The sequence below is a fragment of the Neodiprion lecontei genome, chromosome 3 (assembly GCF_021901455.1).
Source record: "Neodiprion lecontei isolate iyNeoLeco1 chromosome 3, iyNeoLeco1.1, whole genome shotgun sequence".
Classification (NCBI taxonomy): Eukaryota; Metazoa; Arthropoda; class Insecta; order Hymenoptera; family Diprionidae; genus Neodiprion; species Neodiprion lecontei.
Genome location: NC_060262.1, coordinates 20,640,077 through 20,660,033, shown reverse-complemented (window position 1 = coordinate 20,660,033; position 19,957 = coordinate 20,640,077). Strand labels below are relative to the sequence as shown.

At 37.8% G+C, this 19,957-nt stretch overlaps 4 protein-coding genes across 18 annotated transcripts; 2 read left to right on the top strand and 2 right to left on the bottom strand.

Annotated features, from left to right (window-relative positions):
* Positions 1–4,218: 4,218 nt before the first annotated feature.
* Positions 4,219–8,048, bottom strand: LOC107227767 (protein farnesyltransferase subunit beta). 5 transcript variants are annotated; one of them, XM_046735745.1, is made up of 7 exons: positions 7,944–8,048; positions 6,924–7,055; positions 6,709–6,852; positions 5,974–6,212; positions 5,577–5,877; positions 5,092–5,327; positions 4,219–5,022 (listed from the first exon to the last, which is right to left on the bottom strand). In XM_046735745.1, the coding sequence occupies exons 2-7, from the start codon at positions 7,050–7,052 to the stop codon at positions 4,815–4,817; spliced, it is 1,257 nt and encodes a 418-aa protein (XP_046591701.1). In that variant the 5' UTR covers positions 7,053–7,055; positions 7,944–8,048; the 3' UTR covers positions 4,219–4,814. The 5 variants fall into 5 exon arrangements, with proteins under 5 accessions (XP_046591701.1, XP_015524490.1, XP_046591700.1 ...); XM_015669004.2 differs by lacking the exon at positions 7,944–8,048 and adding an exon at positions 7,135–7,559; XM_046735744.1 differs by lacking the exon at positions 7,944–8,048 and adding an exon at positions 7,246–7,559.
* LOC107227768 (hydroxymethylglutaryl-CoA lyase, mitochondrial) lies at positions 7,644–10,354 on the top strand. Of its 5 annotated transcripts, none has more exons than XM_046735759.1 (3): positions 7,644–7,986; positions 8,260–8,346; positions 8,438–10,354. In XM_046735759.1, coding segments are annotated over exons 2-3 (981 nt in total). In that variant the 5' UTR covers positions 7,644–7,986; positions 8,260–8,344; the 3' UTR covers positions 9,417–10,354. The 5 variants fall into 5 exon arrangements, with proteins under 5 accessions (XP_046591715.1, XP_046591714.1, XP_015524494.1 ...); XM_046735758.1 differs by having other exon boundaries at positions 8,260–8,350; XM_015669008.2 differs by lacking the exon at positions 8,260–8,346 and having other exon boundaries at positions 7,644–7,946.
* LOC107227756 (armadillo-like helical domain-containing protein 3) lies at positions 9,428–16,760 on the bottom strand. 6 transcript variants are annotated; one of them, XM_015668983.2, is made up of 13 exons: positions 16,612–16,707; positions 16,322–16,493; positions 16,197–16,260; positions 15,920–16,119; positions 13,991–14,276; positions 13,054–13,187; positions 12,761–12,971; positions 12,394–12,688; positions 12,089–12,321; positions 11,779–12,011; positions 11,576–11,702; positions 11,215–11,489; positions 9,428–11,127 (listed from the first exon to the last, which is right to left on the bottom strand). In XM_015668983.2, the coding sequence occupies exons 4-13, from the start codon at positions 16,070–16,072 to the stop codon at positions 11,035–11,037; spliced, it is 2,040 nt and encodes a 679-aa protein (XP_015524469.1). In that variant the 5' UTR covers positions 16,073–16,119; positions 16,197–16,260; positions 16,322–16,493; positions 16,612–16,707; the 3' UTR covers positions 9,428–11,034. The 6 variants fall into 6 exon arrangements, with proteins under 6 accessions (XP_015524469.1, XP_015524468.1, XP_046591689.1 ...); XM_015668982.2 differs by lacking the exon at positions 16,322–16,493 and having other exon boundaries at positions 16,197–16,321; positions 16,620–16,760; XM_046735733.1 differs by having other exon boundaries at positions 16,197–16,331; positions 16,620–16,744.
* Positions 16,750–19,919, top strand: LOC107227757 (sulfite oxidase, mitochondrial). 2 transcript variants are annotated; one of them, XM_046735743.1, is made up of 8 exons: positions 16,750–16,889; positions 17,164–17,207; positions 17,854–18,423; positions 18,599–18,785; positions 18,858–18,983; positions 19,068–19,260; positions 19,345–19,545; positions 19,603–19,919. In XM_046735743.1, the coding sequence occupies exons 1-8, from the start codon at positions 16,827–16,829 to the stop codon at positions 19,899–19,901; spliced, it is 1,683 nt and encodes a 560-aa protein (XP_046591699.1). In that variant the 5' UTR covers positions 16,750–16,826; the 3' UTR covers positions 19,902–19,919. The 2 variants fall into 2 exon arrangements, with proteins under 2 accessions (XP_046591699.1, XP_015524470.1); XM_015668984.2 differs by having other exon boundaries at positions 17,854–18,510.
* The last annotated feature ends 38 nt before the right edge of the window (positions 19,920–19,957 follow it).

Below are 19,957 nucleotides of genomic sequence, written 5' to 3'. Positions count from 1 at the left end.
ATTTTTTTACAAAAGTATTTAACAGTAGATTCAGTCAAGTAATCTAAAAATCAAGTGGGTATACAAATTTGTCATAAAAATTTTAAAATGATTTTCTACAATGCAGATTTAATAGCGAAGTTGGGAGTTAATTTCTTACTGAATTGCATCTTGTAAAATGCGTCTCTTAGACGGATCACCCGTACCTCGAATGTACAAAATTTTAACATCATTCTTTTTGTTATTTTTAGTAGCTGGTTTTGAATGAGCTACCGAGATTTTCGTACTTGCGCGTTGAGCGCCGGGTTTCAAATGCCGCGTTTTCTCTCATAACTGAAAGGTATCAAATCCACGCGCAAAAGGCGCTGTGGAACTTAAAAATCATTACTCATTGAAAAAATTGACCGAAGAGCTGAAAGATTAGCACATTGAGAGTACGTAACTCTTTTATAGACTATTTGCAAAATCGACGTGTGAAAAAACGTGTCCGGTTCTCGTTATTAATTTACGCGCAAAAGGCTGCGTCCAATTCTCGTGATGAATCTACGCGCAATAAGGCGCAACAGATCAAACTGTCAAAAAATTTGTATTATCTGGAACTTGTTATATACCGTTTGAAAAATCGACATGTAAAAAAACGCGTCCGATTCTAGTTATCAATTTACGCCCAAAAGGCTGCGTCCAATTCTTATAATTAATCTACGCGCAATAAGGCGCGACAGATTAAACTCTCCAGAAATTTGTAATATCTGGGACTTGTCCCAAAAATTCTGTAGAAATCCAATCCACATCTGCATCTTTTTGAATTAGATACATTGCTATGTGGATTGTTGTTCTCAGATCATAAATCGAACCGAAATCGGAGGGGAGGTTGGAGGGCATGCATTATTGTGTGGCGTGACGGTCGGCGGTCCTCTTCGACGCGAAGTCTTCGAGCTAAGCATCTCTCCCCATCTAGCGTACCACGGAACGCGATAGATTGTCCAAAGATGCGTTTTGCCCATTCAGACGGTCACAGAGATCAATTGAATGGAAGAACGATCGGTAATGACTAAATAATTGAATTGCATAACGATTGAAAAATTGTTGCAGTCACAAAAAATGGAAAATTCAATCTCGTTAATACTCAAATGTTTACAAATGGTCGCGAGACGCGAATATGGAGTCTGTTGGGAAAAAAATGTCTGTGATCGTTTGACGCTGTGGATTACAAAAGTTAGTAACATCACGGCACATCGCGACCTTCCTACCCTTGCCTGTTTCCCAACGGAACTACCCAACGGAAAAGAAAGATTCACACACACACATGCATAAATCTCGCGACGGATCCCAAAACGTCCACCTACCTACCCGGTTACCTATATTCGATCTAAACGATTCTCCATTTTTCCCAACACACAACATTCTTCATCATTCGCGCCGTGGTCACTGACTTACGTTTTCATTGATTACCTGTTGGGATCAAAATGTTTTCGTATCATAGTCTGCGTACTCTGTTTACAGTATCGCGGTTGTATCCCGCCAACCCTAATATTGTATGTATTATTTTATTAAATATTGGCAGACTATCGGTACATTAACCTTTTGTAAAATTGATTAGTACATCCTGTATGCCAATTAGCATTTTTCTAAGCGAGCTAAGCCTGCAGATGATCAATAATTATTGGATGTTAAAAGATTGAAAATGATATATAAGATGCAAGTTGATTACGTTACGTTATGCCAGACTCTGGAATTTTATCAATTTAACAATAATGTGAATAATTGAATACTTTCAAAACCTCAGATAAACTCACCACTTAAACGGCTTCATCAGTAAATTCAAACGTAGATTATTACATCAGTTACGAAACACAATTCGATCTTGCGAGTTCCGAGTAAGCGATGGTTACCTGTCGCGGTGCTCATTCCACTTTTAGCAACGTGTAAAATTTGTAACTTTAAGTAAGCTACAATAAATTGAATTGCAAAAAAAAATTATTCGACTGAAAGTCAAGCACGTTGCGATCGTGAATGAGCCTATCCATGCAGCTGAGAAATCGAAGATTTGTATAATAATTGTTACCGCCATGCCACGTGACAGAGGAATTCCAGGGAAATACCCATAACCTAACATATGCAAACTCACCAACGTTGCCGAGAAATGGAAAATTTACTCGGAAGTCTCTGCTTAAATCTGTAAAAAAACGAAACAAGACACTTGAATTAATTTAGCAAATCGGCTTTTCAGTTTTCAGATTAATTGCTGTCTAGTTTCATATTTATGCATCGCATGTTACGCTAGAACAAAAGTTTGGTTTTATATGTACCTCCGTGAATTATCAATCAATAATTAAAATAAGTATCGTTACCTTGACTCTGGGCTGTACCACACTTTCACACGTAGTAGTTTTTGTAGCATCTCAGGTGTATTGGTAAAGCGACGCACTTTTCACGTAATTCAGATCTTCACTAATCTGTTATCCACAAATCCACACCGCAATAAAACTCGATTTTATACTCACTTTTTGTACTGTAGCTGTCTGTTTGAACTGAATGAATAAACTTGCTAACAATGTAACTGCGTGTTCGCTGAAAATGAGCCAAAAAAATAATTATATTGACACTCGACGCACAGAGAAAAAAATACACATCAGTGAAGTCTGAAGTTGCATAAAACAATGAAAACTCGGGACACGAAATTCACCTTCAACGTTCGCAGGATGTTTTTATTTCAGTAACTCGGTTTTTCTTCAGGCTACACGCGGCTCCTCGTGTAGTATTTACAGATGCGTAGGGTGAGAAATGCACTGATCGAACGTCTTGACACAACCTGAAGAACGCGGTCTGAACGTTGAACCGTCACCGAGAACACGAGAACACGGGATTTCGCTCCAATTGCTCGGAAACGACTGACGCCGCACGGCGCTCAGAAGAGAATAAAATCAGTTCTCTGAAGATCGGAAAATATTAATCCCCCCCCCCCTGCCGCTGTCGCTCTTCCCATGGAGTGGGGGTAGCTGCACGCGCCGGCCAAGCTGTTTTCCCCTCCCGTGGCCCCCGCTCCATGAATAGAAAGACAGAGAGGGCGGGAGAATTATTATCTCCTATCCTTTAGAGAACACTTAGGGTGCTATTTCATGAGCAGTAAAAAGCAGCAGTGGTTTAGTAACTTATTAGTTTTCACCAGCATCAGTCTGGTAATTTTACGCAGCAGTAGCGCTGCTCATGAAATGGGTCGTGGAAGAATTTAAAAATCTAAGATTTTGAATTGAGATTTGAAATTAAAAAAATGGAGAAAATCAAGAAGCTGATGGCGTATTCGGACTGCGCCCAATCGATTCCTCTCGAAAAATTACTTCGATATAGTGCATCAAAGAATTAATTTAGGTATTTTTCAAAATCGTTGAACTTTCGAATGAAAAAATCCACCGGGATCAGCCATGCTTTCTTGGGATTTTCAGAGCTTGGGAACATTTCATCTCAAAATCGTTTTGCAGGACTCTTTTACCACTAATTGGACCATCAACAATCCGAAACAGACAACAAAAAGGGCGTAGAACCAACAATAGAGGAATTACAAAGGAAATCATTTATTTTTGGGCTGTAATTCTTGATATGTTGCTTACAGCGTATTCTATAGCGCTTGTATAAGCTCTATAAATAGCTGTTCGAGATATAAGAAAATAATCTAATTTATTTTCATTATTTTACAATCGTAATTCATGTAATTCATTGAAATGAATAAAGTATTCATATTTTTTTCATTATTGTTTATTGTTCCCATTAAGAATGGCCTTGGACACACCGCAGTATTTTCAGTATGGACTGTGCGGTAATAAGTGTATGAAAAGGCAGCTCAATTATGCACGAGTGCACGATTCTGGAATAATCAAAATGAATTAATTATTTTCTTACCTCGGAAAACTGCTAGCGTTTTATTCGATTCCCTTCTCACTTCTTCATTTTGTTCGTTTGTCTACATCCTAATCCTCTAAAATGGTCCGCACTTCCAATTAACAATCAGTGTTTTCAATTCTTAGAAAACGCAACTGAGAACCACTGACTCAACCATGTAAGTTAGACTCGCGGCATTTTGCCGTTGCTTCGGTGCTCATTTTTATGAGCGCCTTTTTGCCGTCGACATCGAGCGCTGCCGTGTCGATTTGACGTCCGTGAAAATCCAGCCTTATAATGATTAGTCTGGCCTTCTCCCATACAGTAACTGTGATAAGACGTTCGAAAATAACATGATCACAGTTGTTAAGTAGCTTTATATTTTAACGTGTTTATTGTAAGCGGTAGCCTGCTCCCACGATTGTTAATCTCTCATCAGCTACACATTATTAATTACAATTCAAGACACATGACTCGAGCTGATAAACTATTTAATCGATCAAGTTTTGAAGCAAACGTCAATTCCTTTCATGATTACGTAGACCGTTAACCGAATATAGTTAAAGATGCCCTGCAAAAAAGAACTGCAATCCCGTCGGACCTTTCACTACCCTTTGTCTAGACACAGCCCAATAGGTTGACTGTCCTTAGGATTCTTCTGTCAATGCACAGATGCACTGATTGACCTGAATCGTCATCACAGTTAGTTTTTCTGCATCCTTATCGATAATTCCGCATAAAATAACCTCAGGTTAAAGTAAAACAGGCCTAGATAAGTTATCGATAGTTTAGAGGCGTATACACAGGGTAGTGAGACAACCAAAAACGTTAAAGGACGTGTCTGCTCATTGAATTATTCAAGTGATTCTACCAACGAGTTTACCCTGTAAATTGTCAAAATACTGAAATGAAGACCAAGTAGGAAATATTCAAGTCGATAGTCCTTTGTCCGTTAATATTCAACGGCACACGGTGCCCAATTCGGGAATCTTTAACGTATTAAAGTAATTAAGAGCTGCAGATGCACAAGTTTGGACCAAGTTGTAGACTGGATGCACAGTGTCAACAGCATTCGTCCGACGGTTGCCAATGACCACAGGGGTGGGCGAATTTTGGGCGACAGATAATCCACTCAGCGTGTAGCACGTATGGTAAACGTCTCTTGGCCTAAAAAAAAAGTGAATCATGTTATAGTGATACAATTGCTAAGCATATACGCCGTAGTTTTCTCCTTACTTGTCAGGTTTGTCTAATAGCCCTCCTGATGGATGTTGACAGCAGGCTAGCAGGTACTTTTGTAGTGCTTCTTGGTCGTAGAGCCACAACTTCGATTTATGTCCTTGCTCGCATAAAAGTGCGTGTATTAAGGGAAAGGCGCCACCTTGCCAGAAGGAGTAACATCCATCAACGAGCTTATTAGTTCTGCCTTGAAAACCTCCTTCAAGTCGCATCTGCCTATTCACAGTCCATCTCTGCAATGACAGTTTGGTAGTTTATTTTTATATGTTTAAACAGTGCTTCAGCATAGAATTCAGTTTTATGACAGAAGTTTTCATCACTGTCTATGATAATAAACGTACTCTTTGGTTTTCAAATACATTTATCATCATTTTTCAGACATAAAGTTTTAGATTTAATTAATTTCATTTCCTTGGTCATTATCAGAGCTCTACATTTAGAAGTGAAATAAATATACGAAATTTCATGATTTTCAATCGTACCAGTAATGACGATATATCACACAGTTTGGACTTTTCGAGTAACAGTAATGCAGCTAGAGCACAGAAAGCGTATCCTCCGTGAGCTTCCATGCCTGGGCAGCCACCAAAACCACCTTCCCACGTCTGGCAACTTGCTATCCACTCTCCAGTATTCTTGAACATTTCCGGATGGTACACGTTTGTTAATCTGGCCACAGAAACAGCACAATACGCCCCTCGTATGTCAACTTCTCCCCCAACGTGCATACTGAACGCCCCCTCGTCATCTCTCAAAGAAGACAAGAACCGACAGAGCCCCTGCCTGCAAAGGTCATTTATCGAATTGAATTAATTCAATATTCTTTGAAGTACTGTTGTGGCGTTATTATAAAGTAATTGAATTTTACTCAGTGTTTACCTGTCTATTGTTTGATAAGCTTCTGGTGTCCCAATGGTGCAGAGAGCATTCACAGCTGCATAGGTTGGTGCCAGATGGGGGTGTTGCCCTGGACCTCCACCAAACCCACCTTCTGGTGATTGGCATTTTGCTAAGAATCCCGCTATGTGAGAATAGTCCTCATCTTCTAATCTTTCTCCTAGTATTTGCAGAGCATGAAGTATCCAGTAACAGAGCCAAGGTCTGCTGCTGTCTAGACACTGTCACAAAATAAATTGTGGTTATCTTGCTTATGGATTATACTTTATTTTGTATTTTTGAAGTATTTTTGTATTCTCGCATTTAGCGAATGGGAAAATTGGAATTGAATGTGTTGTGAATTGCTTGTTGTGTTTGTGTCTTTAAAACTTCTCGTCTTTCTGCAATCGAATTATTGATAAGTTATGAATGGAACAAATCAAGATATGAGACAAAATTTTGCTGAAGTGAAAATAAATAGAACTTTGAATTCTAGCATTCTGTGTTACGTATTTCACTTGAGATTCGTTTCCCAAAATACAATGTCTTGGTAGGCATATTCCAGCTATCGTAGTAATAAATATTGAATATGCATAATAATTATTAACAAATCATTAGAAAGTAACTTAAAATATTCTTTTTATGTAATATAGTTTAAGGATATTTTTATTTTGTAATAAAAAGTACTCTTTTCTGTTCTTCGCTATGAAAATTTTATATATATAAACAACTCATTACCTCATATGACTGCGAAAGATGCGTCAAGGAAGTTTTGAGGTAGAATACATGATTGTCTCTTGCGAGTAGTGGAAGTTTACCCTCAAGGTCTTGGAGGTGTTGCATGACTTGATAAATCTTAAGTACGGTAGTTTCAACCTCATCCTGAATATGGAAACAAGCGTATTAGAAGTTTGAAAAATCATTCCAATGTCAGCAATGAATAAAATTCATACCTGCATAACAGAACTGACAGTCTCAAAACCTTCCGTATCCTGTTTGTCATTAATCAATTCCTCATACCGTTTGAATACCATTCTTTCCTCAGACTCATCTTCGACGTCGATTGATTCCCAATCCCACATAACCTAAAAAATCGGTATGACAAGATTACGAACGATTTTGTCTGTTTTCTTGTCGAGATCATAGCAAAGGTTATAATCGTACGAAACAAGCAATGTGCGTCGATATATTAAATTACGATATATAGCGGTTATTCTGTCCAGTTGTAAGGAACTCTGTGTACTGTCGCATCAATATATCTTCAGTTAACGTTACTTTTATGCCTGCATACTCCCTGTGTTAGTCCACAACGGCATGTGAATGCCACAAATAGATCGTCGAAATTATACTTGAATTCTTGGGTTTTTCGATTCAGACATCCAGAGGATACGGGGAAGTTGTGTTGGGTTAGGTTAGGTTAGATCGCGTTATTAAGATTATAATTCCATTCAAAATGTTTAAAACTGATCACGATTTTGATCATTTTGATTACACGAACACGTGACTTTTTGCATGACAAAATCGGATCGCAATTCAGGAAATAAGCACGGTACTCTATGGGAATAAGTTATGTTAGGTTAGGGTTGGTGGATTGGCTTAGGGCGTGTAGCTCACTGGTTATGTTAGGTTAGGCTAGGTATATCTGCTTGGTACACAGGACTAGGCGATGGTGACGTGATGTTTATGCACGATGAATTTCAGCTACATACTTGTCAACAGAGAAAGACAAGTAATTTCGTGAATACATTTGACGCATTCAGTTTGAGTTAAGCCAGATTTGTATTCATGTTTATTTAATAGATAAAGAGGCATTATCGTCGGCCAAGTTCGCGCTGACGACCTTTCATTCTCTTATCACAGTCATACAAGCTAGCCGATTTTTCGAATGCTTTGTGGCTATTCAAAAGTCTCGTCAGTTATCAAACACTAGGTACATGTGTCTATAAAAATAGCAGTAAAGCGGTTGTACGTACCTGGTAAATATATTTTATTGCAGTAAACCCTCAAGGTGTTGCTGTAAGTATTAAGAGAATCAAATTTTCGCTACATAATTACTAAAAAGCAGTGGTTTAAATTGAAAACAAAATAATAATGAGAAAAATTTAATGACTCAATATTATCATTTTTCGATGAATTTATGTAAAGTAAATAATCATGTAATCTCTAGTATGCGTAAAATCGCGTCTTAACTCGTTCGATTAGCGTTATACTTTGCACGAGTCGTCGAATTTGTGTAGGTATGTCGATGAAAGTTTTTTTTCTCCATTTCACCGTATGTTTTTGCATCAGGAAATTATTTCCTTCACAAACAATACAATATGAGAAAGATAATGGATTTTGCATCTTTAAAACGGATTAAATTCAAAATACTGCAATGTGGGTAATTATCACTTGGTCAAGAAATACTGCGCAGCATTGTCTTAACTGATGTGTACCACTGAATTATTCTCATTTTACTTTGGTGCAGGACTACAAGAACCAAAATGTTGAATCTCAGTTGGAGGAAGATAGTGAGACACTTCAGTAACTATGTTAGAATAGTTGAAGTGGGGCCACGCGATGGATTGCAAAATGAGTCAGTTATTGTACCAACTTCGACGAAAATCAGTTTTATAAATAAACTCTCTGAAACTGGTCTGAAGACTATAGAAGCAACGAGTTTTGTTTCTCCCCAATGGCTTCCACAGATGGGAGACAACAAGGAAGTCTTTGAGGGTATTAACATCAAGCCCGGCATTAGCTACCCTGTCCTAGTTCCAAACCTCCAGGGATTGCACCAGGCTTTGGATGTCGGTGTGCAGGAAGTTGCCATCTTTGGTGCAGCCTCGGAAGCATTCAGCAGAAAGAACATAAACTGTTCGATTGCAAAGAGCATTGAAAGGTTTTCTCTAATCACAGAACAGGCTGCACAGCGCAATATCAGAGTCAGAGCCTACATATCTTGCATCGTCGGATGTCCATATGAAGGCGACGTGAAGCCCTCGGTTGTAGCAAGCTTGGCTGCATCCATGCTTGAACTTGGATGCTATGAGGTATCATTGGGTGATACCATTGGCGTTGGAACGCCCAAAAAGATAAGAGCAGTTCTTAACGAGTTAAAAACTTTATCTCCATCTGGAACCTTCTCGGAGTTTGCACTTCATTGTCACGATACTTTCGGACAGGCACTAACAAACATTTATTCAAGCTTGGATTTTGGCATCAGGATCTTTGATTCATCTGTTGCTGGTCTCGGAGGCTGTCCGTATGCCGCTGGAGCTTCTGGGAATGTTGCGACGGAAGATTTACTGTACTTTCTCAATGGGCAAGGTCTTGAGTCTGGTGTCGATTTGAAAAAAGTTATTGACGTCGGAGATTACATCAGCACACAAATTGGCAGAGAGAACAAATCCAAAGTTGGCACTGCAATACTTAGAAAAGAGAAGCACACCAGAGTGAAAAACTAATTTAGAGAAAATCTGTGAAAATCATTGTAATATGCAAAACATTTTTTTTGTTTCAATACAATTTTCAACATACGTTAGCTATCAATTTGTTTCAAAGTAACTCACCTGCTCTAGAGCATTAAGAATTTTCCGAAAATTCAAGACTAAGTCATGTCCACTTTTAAAAAATATGTCATTTTTATTTTCAGTTTCTTTTTCCTATGCATTTCATACTCCATCAGTAGGGCAGCGAATTTCCCCTAGATCTTTAATTAATTATTACCTTATAGCTAGTTTAAATTAACTTCATTCAGAAAATGGCTGTATATATTACACCTTTACTTTAACAGTAAAACAAATAATTGCTCTGTTTAATGAGGAAATTATAACCGACATATTGATAAGTAGAAACTCAAAATAAACGGTTGATTATGGTTATTATAAAAGTGAGGATGTATCAAATTTGTAAATACGTAACTTTCGTTATTGAAACTAAGCATGATAGACAAATTTATGGAATGAAAGCGAAGGTCTTAAAAATTATTTTTGTTTTTATTAATGAGTATGACTTCTTTGATGTGAATTCAGAACTAGGAGATGCCAAGTTTTACTTAATATTATCTACCAATTATGCAATAATATCTGTCCCGCTTTGCAAGACTTCGGAACATTGAAATTATTTCCAGTACATACTTCACTCAAGAGTATACTATAATGCGTAACAAAGTGGCAAACTCGGTGTTTTCAGGCCGAGCGTAAGTTTGTAATCTGAGTCGTTGATCAGCACGCAGGCGAGCCCAATAAGAATATAACGAATACGAGAGCCGAAGGAGATCATTGCCTCTTTGTTGTATACTATTCTTTTCACATGTAACAAGACTATGTTACGTGGATTTTCACGAAGCACGAAATTGAGGTTGAGGTCGTGTAATGTCAGATTGGTTGGGACTGCGCATACGCGGAGTACAGAAAAAATCACGTTTTACTCCCAGGGTTTAAAATGGTCTTTTTTCTCACACCTGCTCTGAAAAGTGCTCTTTTCGTACTTGTACGGCAGGCGTAAAGTAACTTTTTCTCCTCTACTTTATCTTTCTCGCTTAGGATGGTAAAGAAGTATTTGTGAATCCTTCCCTATATTATTCTCCTCTTCCTCACAAGTGTTACGAAAAATATTGGATGTATCCCAGGCGGATAGACGATTCCCCATTCGTACAGATTTTAAAACCCTGGTCTCGGCTTGTGCTACAAATTCCGTACTCGCGGGTGGAAATGATCTATTTTGTATCCTGGATACACGATGCATAATGAATTGTCTTCTGCGTGTGCGCAATCGTAACTTACTCTCACCATCGCTAAAACAGTTCCTTTACATACCGGACACAAACGTGAAACACGCGTAAAATATGCTAGCGTTATATAAAATACAATAACAATAATTGAAAAACATCAAAGAAACCAAAATTTCGAAACCCCCACTACACAAAAAAACCCGATTTATGGCACGATCAATTTTTTTTTGTACATTTTATACTCATCTATAGATTTTTCGATGCAATTTATATACATGTATATGTATATTAATACGTTAAAGATGATTAAGGGTTACTAAAAATGACTTAATCCTTACAATACTTTATTGCTACGAAAAGCTGGAAAACTCTTGTAGAATGGCCTGAGTATCCAATGTGCTTAAGTCTATGGATCCTCTTGTATCGATCACAACTCCTCTTACCTGTAATAAATTCAAAATGGATCAGAACAGACACAAAGTATATGTTACAGTTTGCAACAAACGATCATCGGCACGGAACTGCCTTACCATATTTGTGAAGAAAGCAGTATGTTTCGGTTTTTCAGAGTATCTTTCATACTGATCTAAACTATCTTGTAGTTTTAACGTAAGACTGTCATAATTCTGAATAACAACAGCTAAAATCTGTTCTTCGGTTGGTGTTGAGAGACTTTGACTTGCTAACCAAGTATCAATCTTCGGAGTAAAGTGATTTATAATATCCCGCACATTGACTAAGCAGTTTGTCAACTTCAGAGCATGTTCTTTGAACTCGCAAATCTCACTCGTCGAATATCTAAGGGCTGGGTGTAAAATACAGGTGGATCATTAATCAATCCTGTGAAACATTACAAGGATGTTTATAAAATTAAACTAGTTCATCATTTACCCATAGCATTCAGATTCGTGAAAACGGCCCGCATTCTTATTATTTCGTAAAATAATTCGTCGTAACTGCTTGGCGATGATAGAAAGGTATCTCCATATGTAATGAAGAGATTCAAAATGTTGACGATCTTGAAATGAGAAAATTATTTTGTCAAACTGGAATGACTTGATTACACAGCACGTAGTTCACTCTACGGAGTTTACCTGGATGGCCAGATGAAATATGTTCATTTTCTTAGCTAATTGACTTTCGGCGGTGGTGAGATATTTCAACAGATGAATCAACGCAGCCCATAGCTCTCTCCATTGATAACCAAGTCTTACGCGGCACCTTTTCTGATAGCAAAGCAATCTTTGCAATACTCCGATACACTGAAGATACAATTCGATTGGAAAATTCTTCATCATGTGTGTCATTATAAATTCAACCAACAAGTCTGAGAATTTTGTAAATCGATATCAGTATTTAAAGTGATTATTGAACCCTCAGTGCTAGTAAAAAAAAAGTCTTTACCTAGTAGCGTGGCAGCTAAAGGTTGAATTAGAGCCACCTTTTCCTGGAGTTTTCTATGTCTCATGGGTAATCTGTGTAGTTGAGCTTTGAAGGCTAAGTTAGCATCGTGTATCAAGCTGTTGGCATATTGATCTTCAGCAATGCAACTCAGAATGAGAAAGCAGAGCTTCACGTTTGCAGTTATAGCATCAGTTTTGTTCCCCTGAGTTTTAACGCCTTGCGTAACGATGGAACTGCAATCAAATTCATGAATTAAATGAAGTGTCTTCATATCATCAAAGATTTGAAGATAATAACATTCTTACCAGTATTCAAAAAACGTTGCCAAGAGATTGACTGGCTGTGCCATTATATCTTGAGGTTGCGCTCCGGGTGCAACTGCATTTGGACCTAAAGTATTATTTGGTGAAGGTGGTGCACTTGTGTCGCTCTGTATATGTGCCAATGTAGTAACAAAATATCTGTTCAAATGTGTCGCTTCATAAAGTGCCAAGAGTAGCGCGTTATTAGCACGAATTTGTTGAGTCTTTGCTTCTTCCTCACCTACAAACATGCTGCCAACCATATTCGTCAATGACGACAACCAAGAAGCTTGAATGTCTGAAGAAATTTATTCAGTTATTAGATGATGTCCAGATAAGTTCTATTTTGTTTTGTTTAGTGGAGATTCACCTGCTCTCTGTTGGTCGAATTGTCGACAAAAATCAGTCAATGATGTTGATATCACTTGACCATAGCCATTCAATGCTACCTCGTCATCTAGAATTGAAAGTTTAACTATATAGGGATTGGCACTTTCGTGTTTCCTGTAGTTCACTAGAAGTGTCAAGAGTAGCACTGCGTCGTGACCATGCTGACTCCTTGTTTTCGTATCTCTTAATAGCTGCGAAATAATAATATTGGTTACAGAAATTTTACAAAATTAGCTTTAGCTAGATCTATAAATAAATAACAATAGAATCAACCTGCACTAGTGATTCAAATACACTGTTCAACATCACGTATTCAAGCAATGTGTTCTGGCTAACATTATCCGTGCCGGTAACTATTATCAGTAACAGTTTAAGGCATAAGGCCTTCAAGCTATCTGGGTATTCGCCTGAAATGAAGAAAATTTTTGTCAATACTTGAAGATTAACGAATGATTGAAAAAGTATCCTGATGCAAGGGAGTATACAGAACAGACAGCTGAAAAAGTGGATATTTAGGTCTCGACAACCAATTATTGAATTCTAATGGGGTTTGTTTTATTATAAACTATGTACATCAAGTTTCAACTTGCATATTTTATTTTATTTGAATCAATTAATAGAAAACATTGTTATTGACAATAACGTGAACCATGTCGCTCAGTCACATCTTTTGTTGTGTTCACGCTATCTGAAACACAGCTGGACTGACTTATACCGAATTCGGTGACAGTATTCTTAGATAGTTTGTCTCCCATTCACAATCTCATGATTTTCCAGAACACAGGACTTTTTTGATTATTAAATAAAAATGTCTTAAATTTTAGAAGAAAAATTTAATTTCAGTATCAAAAAGTTGCTATTTTGATGAAGAAAAAAAAAAATTCGAATCGTAGCAAACAGCATAACGTATCCAAGAATACTGTCTCCGAAATTAAATAAATGCAGTTGAGCTGTTTTATCGATATCGCAAGCACCGCAAAGCATGTCACCAAGGGAAATGGATGATGCTACTGTCAATAAAAATGCTTCCTACCAATTGATTCTAATGAAAGATATGTAAATAAAATTCGATTGGATCTACATTCGTTTGAAACAAATAAGCCACAGTCAAATTGCAAAACTAGTTGTCAAGATATGAATTCCCAAAATTCACTTACTTTTTTAGTAGTATACTCGTATATACTCCCTTAAATTAAGTAAAATGCCTCACCAGTGATGAAGTTATTGCAGTGCCGCATCAGTGTTGTCATTCTCTGTTCAGCGGAGTTAAAACCGACCAAATTATCAATTAAATTAAATCCACAGTCACCTTGGTCAGCTTTTTTATACATTGCTTGAATTACAGCAGACAATGTTTGCAGTGCATACACAACCCTGATGTGGTGTTCGTGTGCCAAAGTATCGACGCAGTGGCATACCAGAGCGTTAAGATTTTCTCTCACTGTACTAAGCTGGTCTACAGCTAAACGTAATATTTCAGCCTCAATTTGTGCTACCTGTGAAAAAGGAACTGATCAAGCAATTGTATAAGGTGAGATATTTTTTAATGGGAGTTTTGAGCAGTAGCCATTGCATTCAGTTCATACTTCAATTGTTACAATATCATAACTCATTTGACAGAACAGAATAAATTCTAACCACCCATCGATGCTGTAAAATTTGTGTTTAATATTTGCTATTGTGTTTCTAATAACTTGTTTCAAGTGAAAAATGAGCTTAAACTTATTTTTTTCGACATTTATGTAATAAGGTTTGACGAGATTTCATTCGCCCTGAAATTGTTATTTCATGATGTTATGACAGTTTTCATGCAACCAATAACATGGTTATTGGAAAATTATTTTCGAAAGTGGTACAGGTAAGCGGGCGAAGTGGGTTTATCCTGCCTAAAGACAGAATGGAATTTTTTTTAATTACGATAAAAGTAATGGGCAAATTTGACTTTTGGTTTCACAGGCAATTCCTTCCTGGGAAATGACAAAGTACTATGGGCGAGTATGCGTTTTTCAATTAAGATGCATAAAGTACAGGATCCAAACCAGTGAAGCTTGGTTCAATTTTAGATGCAAGTTTATGCCTAGCAGTATAAAGGCGGACGAATCTAAGCCAAAGGGAACAGAGCCGTGCGATTCACAAAACAATGAAAAAGAAGCATCAGTGGTAGAATCTAAGCGCAAAATGTGGCTGTCAAAAAAATTAAGTGAAACTGATGGTCCCACAAGGCTAGAGGAAAAAAAGACATGGTTCCCATTCGGACGTGGATCGAAAGACAAAAAGGTTGTCCTATTAAACATGTCAAAATTTATTTTTGGTAGCGAATAGCTGGCGAAATATGGAAAATTTATCCTTTCTTTATTTTATAGTGCTAAATGAATGAAAGAAGCTTTGTATATGACGGGGAGCAAGCTTTTCACTTTAAGAAAGATGAAAAAAAATACTGGGATTTAGCAGGCGTAATTTTGTACATAGATCATATTTTTATGGAATAGAGCCCTTCTGTTCAAATGATTTTACTGCGATCCGAATGAAGAATTGACCATTACCATAACTACAATAAATACTATTTTGGAGCAAAAATTATACATAATGGAGCAAATTTGAAATTTTTTTTGCTGAAATCATCACTTCGTTAGAACAAATTTACTTTGTCTATTTCAGATCACGTTTTATTGCAGGTAATATTTATTTTCGCAATACCCTAATTGTTCCACATTGTTTTGACCAAACCTATTAACTGCACATTGTACCGAACAATATTGTACACGGAATAAACTCCATTTTAAACCCCATTCATCGTTACAACCATAATTTTTGCAATCGTTATTCTGTGAACAGTACTCTACAAAAATACAAAAATCCTGTTGAGAGTTATAACACAGTTCGAATTTATTCATTCATCATTTAAACCATAATTTTTTGAATCGTCATACTGTGAATGGCACTGTAAAAAAACACAAAAATATATTTGACATAACATCATTCAAATTTAGCACAAAGTCGAAAAATTCTGAATCTGAAAAACAAGTAACTCCTCCTTCTAGTAACCAGGTTAATAGGGCATTAGAGAAAAAAAGATACCGTGTCTTGTGAGCCTTTATACAAATGATAATGATTAAGAAACGTTCAAGTGGCGACAGACCTTTGGTTTGAGGAGAAAGAGTTCATCCCAAAAATGAGGATTGGCAAGTGTGGGTTCATCCCCCTTGAAGAAGCTCTCATATATAAGTAATATTTTTTCCCTGTACTGTCGCTTGGATCCAGAGCCGCTTCTCTTTCGCATCGCCATCGTCATCTTGTCTCGAGCTTTATCCTTGAGCCACCATTTATCGGCCTATGTACCTGTAAACAGATTTTATATTATCACATTACCAGATTTGAAGGTAAAAAGCGCCTCAACTCCAATACGCAGTACTCACTGATAGTCGGCAAGGCCTAACCTCGAAGTGTCAGAAATCGTGACGAAACGGGAAGCAAGCCGAGCTAAGGGAAATTACCACGATGTTGGATCAGTCGGTTTCCGATCAGCTAATCTAATAAATACCTGTAATGACCTGTGATCAAATTAAACGTGTAATCGAGAGGGGAGAGCGGAAATTGTGCGATGCAGATGCTTGTTTACAGGCGGTACTGCGCGTAAGCAGTGAACATAAGGTGTGTTCCTTCGGCGGACGCATTTTCGTCCCGTTCTGCACCGACCATATGGAAGTCATTTTCTAAATGATTTCGAATGTAATTGGTTAAAAATCTAAGATAGCCTTCATATGGTTGATTCTTAGACATCGCTACTTAGAGATGGCTGCGCAAGAACACACCCTACATTTTTTTACTTACGGTCGCACCTGCTTGAGGTCACGTATCTGTTCACAGCTTCTCGTCATACGATGCAACAATAACAAGTTGCAACTGGGTAAAAATAACCCTGGTCATCAGCCGCGCCGTATTCGTCATTTTATCATTAAACTTGTCATTGGACTTTTTCTTCCCCGTTTGAAAAACTAATGACATTGACACTGACAGCGATTGCATGCACTACAAACGGACGATAAATGCCGGGCATTGCCAGGTGGCGCGATAACCTCCCTGCCGAACTATGTCGAAATCGAGAACTCGTAAGAATTTGTTTATTGGTTCGTATTACGCACGCAAATACAAGCGTGTAATCCGTAGTGCTAAACCCCGGAACACGTTATTCCGTTATTGTCGCCAAAAGTTAAATGAGAAAGTTGTCGATTCTCATCAGCGATTACCGCAAACCGCGATTTCTCTCTCTCCCCTCTCCCTCTGATCGTTTATTTATCTTTTGAAAATCGAACGTGCACACCTTGTCTTCAAGGGAATTTCAAAAACGGATTATTAAGAAATTGTTGAATTCATTGCCAACAGGAAATCATGCTACATTTACGGATACTTTGCCGTGCTAAAAACAGGTAATTCATTATTTCCGCGGCTGATCTACTTGCCATTCCTTGTTAGCAAAAATCCCGTGGGATAGTTGAACTTATTTTTAAACAAAATCACAGTAGAATTATACCTAAATTACCGTTTCTATGAGTGTTTTTGTTCTTTGTCGGCATTTCGTTACTTGTGATTACGTTTTTTAACCGGGGTTATCATTGTATTTGTGTTATGTCACATTTCTCGACTATCGTACTTTAATGATAAAACCCGTATCATCTGCTAATTGCTAAGCAATCAATTTTTCAACACAATCTACACCATTTTCCATGTTTGTAGAACATCATGTTATTTTCTGCGATAATATCGTTAAACAGACTTCTAATAGTTCTATAGTTTTATCATATTGCTGACAATTTTGGCAATCCACCAATTAAGTTGAGCATTAGTAATGTTTTGTAAGTATCATGATTCGAGCTTGATTTTGATTAGACTTACAACCGTATATCCAAAAATCTCAATATCTGTTAAAAACCACATATTTTGCAATGTAAACCGAAAGTCTTAGAAAAAGACTAACAGGGAAATCTCGATTCCATAAACTCCTATCAATGCTCTCCAACCTTATTCAACTTACCAGTCTTTACTTATTGCTATTTTCGTTTCATCTTCCTTTAGATCAACTGCAGTATTGGTAAAACCAGTGGGAAGCAGTTCCTTATGCGTTCTGAAGAATAAGTATCTATTGCACAAACGAGGTTACAATTCGTCACGTGAAAACTTTTCAAAAGATGAACATAAGAAGTACATCGGATGCATTGGCGTGGTATCGATACTCGGATTTTATTATTACTATACATCGAACAAGCGAAGAGCTTTTGCTCGGGAACATGAAATTGAGTCACACTCTGGACAAAGGTCTAGCCCCGGAGAATTTGACTCGAGGTATAAGTCGTATACCTTGTCAGAGGTGGCTAAACACGACAATAAGAATGTTGGCATTTGGGTGACCTACAAGCAAGGCGTCTATGACATAACAGATTTTATTGAGAAGCACCCTGGTGGTGCTGGAAAGATAATTATGGCTGCTGGCGGCTCCATTGAGCCGTTTTGGATGATCTTTTCAAATCACAACAAGCGCGATATCTACGATCTGTTGGAATCAATGCGAATTGGAAATATTTCCAAGGAAGAAGCGTCAACCGCCGTTGAAGGGATGGAGGATCCTTACGCAAACGATCCACAGAGGCACAAGATTTTAATAATAAATAACCCGAAACCATTCAATGCAGAAACACCTGCACCGTTGTTAATTGAGAGTTTTCACACACCCTCGTTAGTTGCTTTCATTTCATATTAATCACACCCGAATTTCACTGTTACAAACAGCCAATAATTGGATAAATTTGAATTGTGTTCTCAGGGATCTTTTCTATGTTAGAAATCACCTTCCAGTTCCTGACGTAGATCCTCAAACTTATGAACTTGAAATAGCGATAGAAGAGGATACCAAGAAAGTACTAAGGCTAGATGACATTAAGAAATATCCAAAGCACACTGTGAGCAGCACGATAATGTGCGCTGGTAACAGACGATCGGAGATGGCAAAGGTACCTATCGACTTGAGTGGGAATTAAATATTCGTACGTGATTCTAAAAAACTATTATCTCTTGCGCGACAGGTAAAGGCAGTAAAAGGTCTGAGTTGGAGTGTCGGAGCTGTTGGGAATGCAACGTGGTCAGGAGCCAAATTGTGCGATATCTTAAACGATCTGAACGTCAAAGAGGAAGACTATGAGCACATACAAGTACAAATATTAATCTATACCATTATGTGAAATATTTTTTGAACAGTTTTTAGTGCGTAGCTTCAGTTTTCTTTTCATCCACAGTTTGAAGGACTTGACTTGGATCCTTCGAGCACACCTTACGGTTCTAGTATACCAATAAGCAAAGCAATAGACCCTAAAGGGGACGTTATATTGGCTTACGAAATGAACGGAAAGCCTCTGCCCAGAGATCATGGATTTCCTATAAGAGTTGTTGTTCCCGGAGTGGTAGGAGCGAGGAATGTAAAATGGCTAGGTGAGAAGCAGCAAATAAAAAGTTAAACAAGCTATTGGCATGTGTTGGCGCATCAGTTTGTAAGCACAATGCATGCTTTCACAGGTCGAATCATTATCTCAAAGCACGAAAGTCAATCACAATGGCAGCAGGGTGACTACAAGGGGTTTTCACCAAGCACTGATTGGGACACTGTTGATTTCTCGAAATCACCCGCGATACAGGAATTGCCAGTAATTTCTGCAATTTGTACTCCACAATCTGGAGATCAAGTTGTAGTTCAAAATGGAAAAATCAAAGTCGCAGGTGAGGCAGACGACAATCAGTCGTAACTGAACTGGATTAATATCTATTGTTTCACAGGATATGCATGGTCAGGTGGCGGCCAAAAAATAGTTAGAGTCGATGTGACCATCGATGGCGGTGACACCTGGCATACAGCTGAGTTTTTTGGCCAAGATTTATCCAAACCTGGACGTCACTGGAGTTGGACGTTGTGGCAAGTTGAAATCCCGGTCAAAGAAGGGGATAAGAATGTTGAAATTTGGGCTAAGGCTGTAGATTCGATGTACAATGTTCAGCCGGAATCATTTAAGAACATCTGGAATCTTAGAGGTGTACTGAATAACGCTTATCACAGAGTTAAAATTGATTTGAAATAAAAAAAACAAGTCAGATGATTAAGAAGTACCTAATTAAAATCAATGTCCTCGTTCGG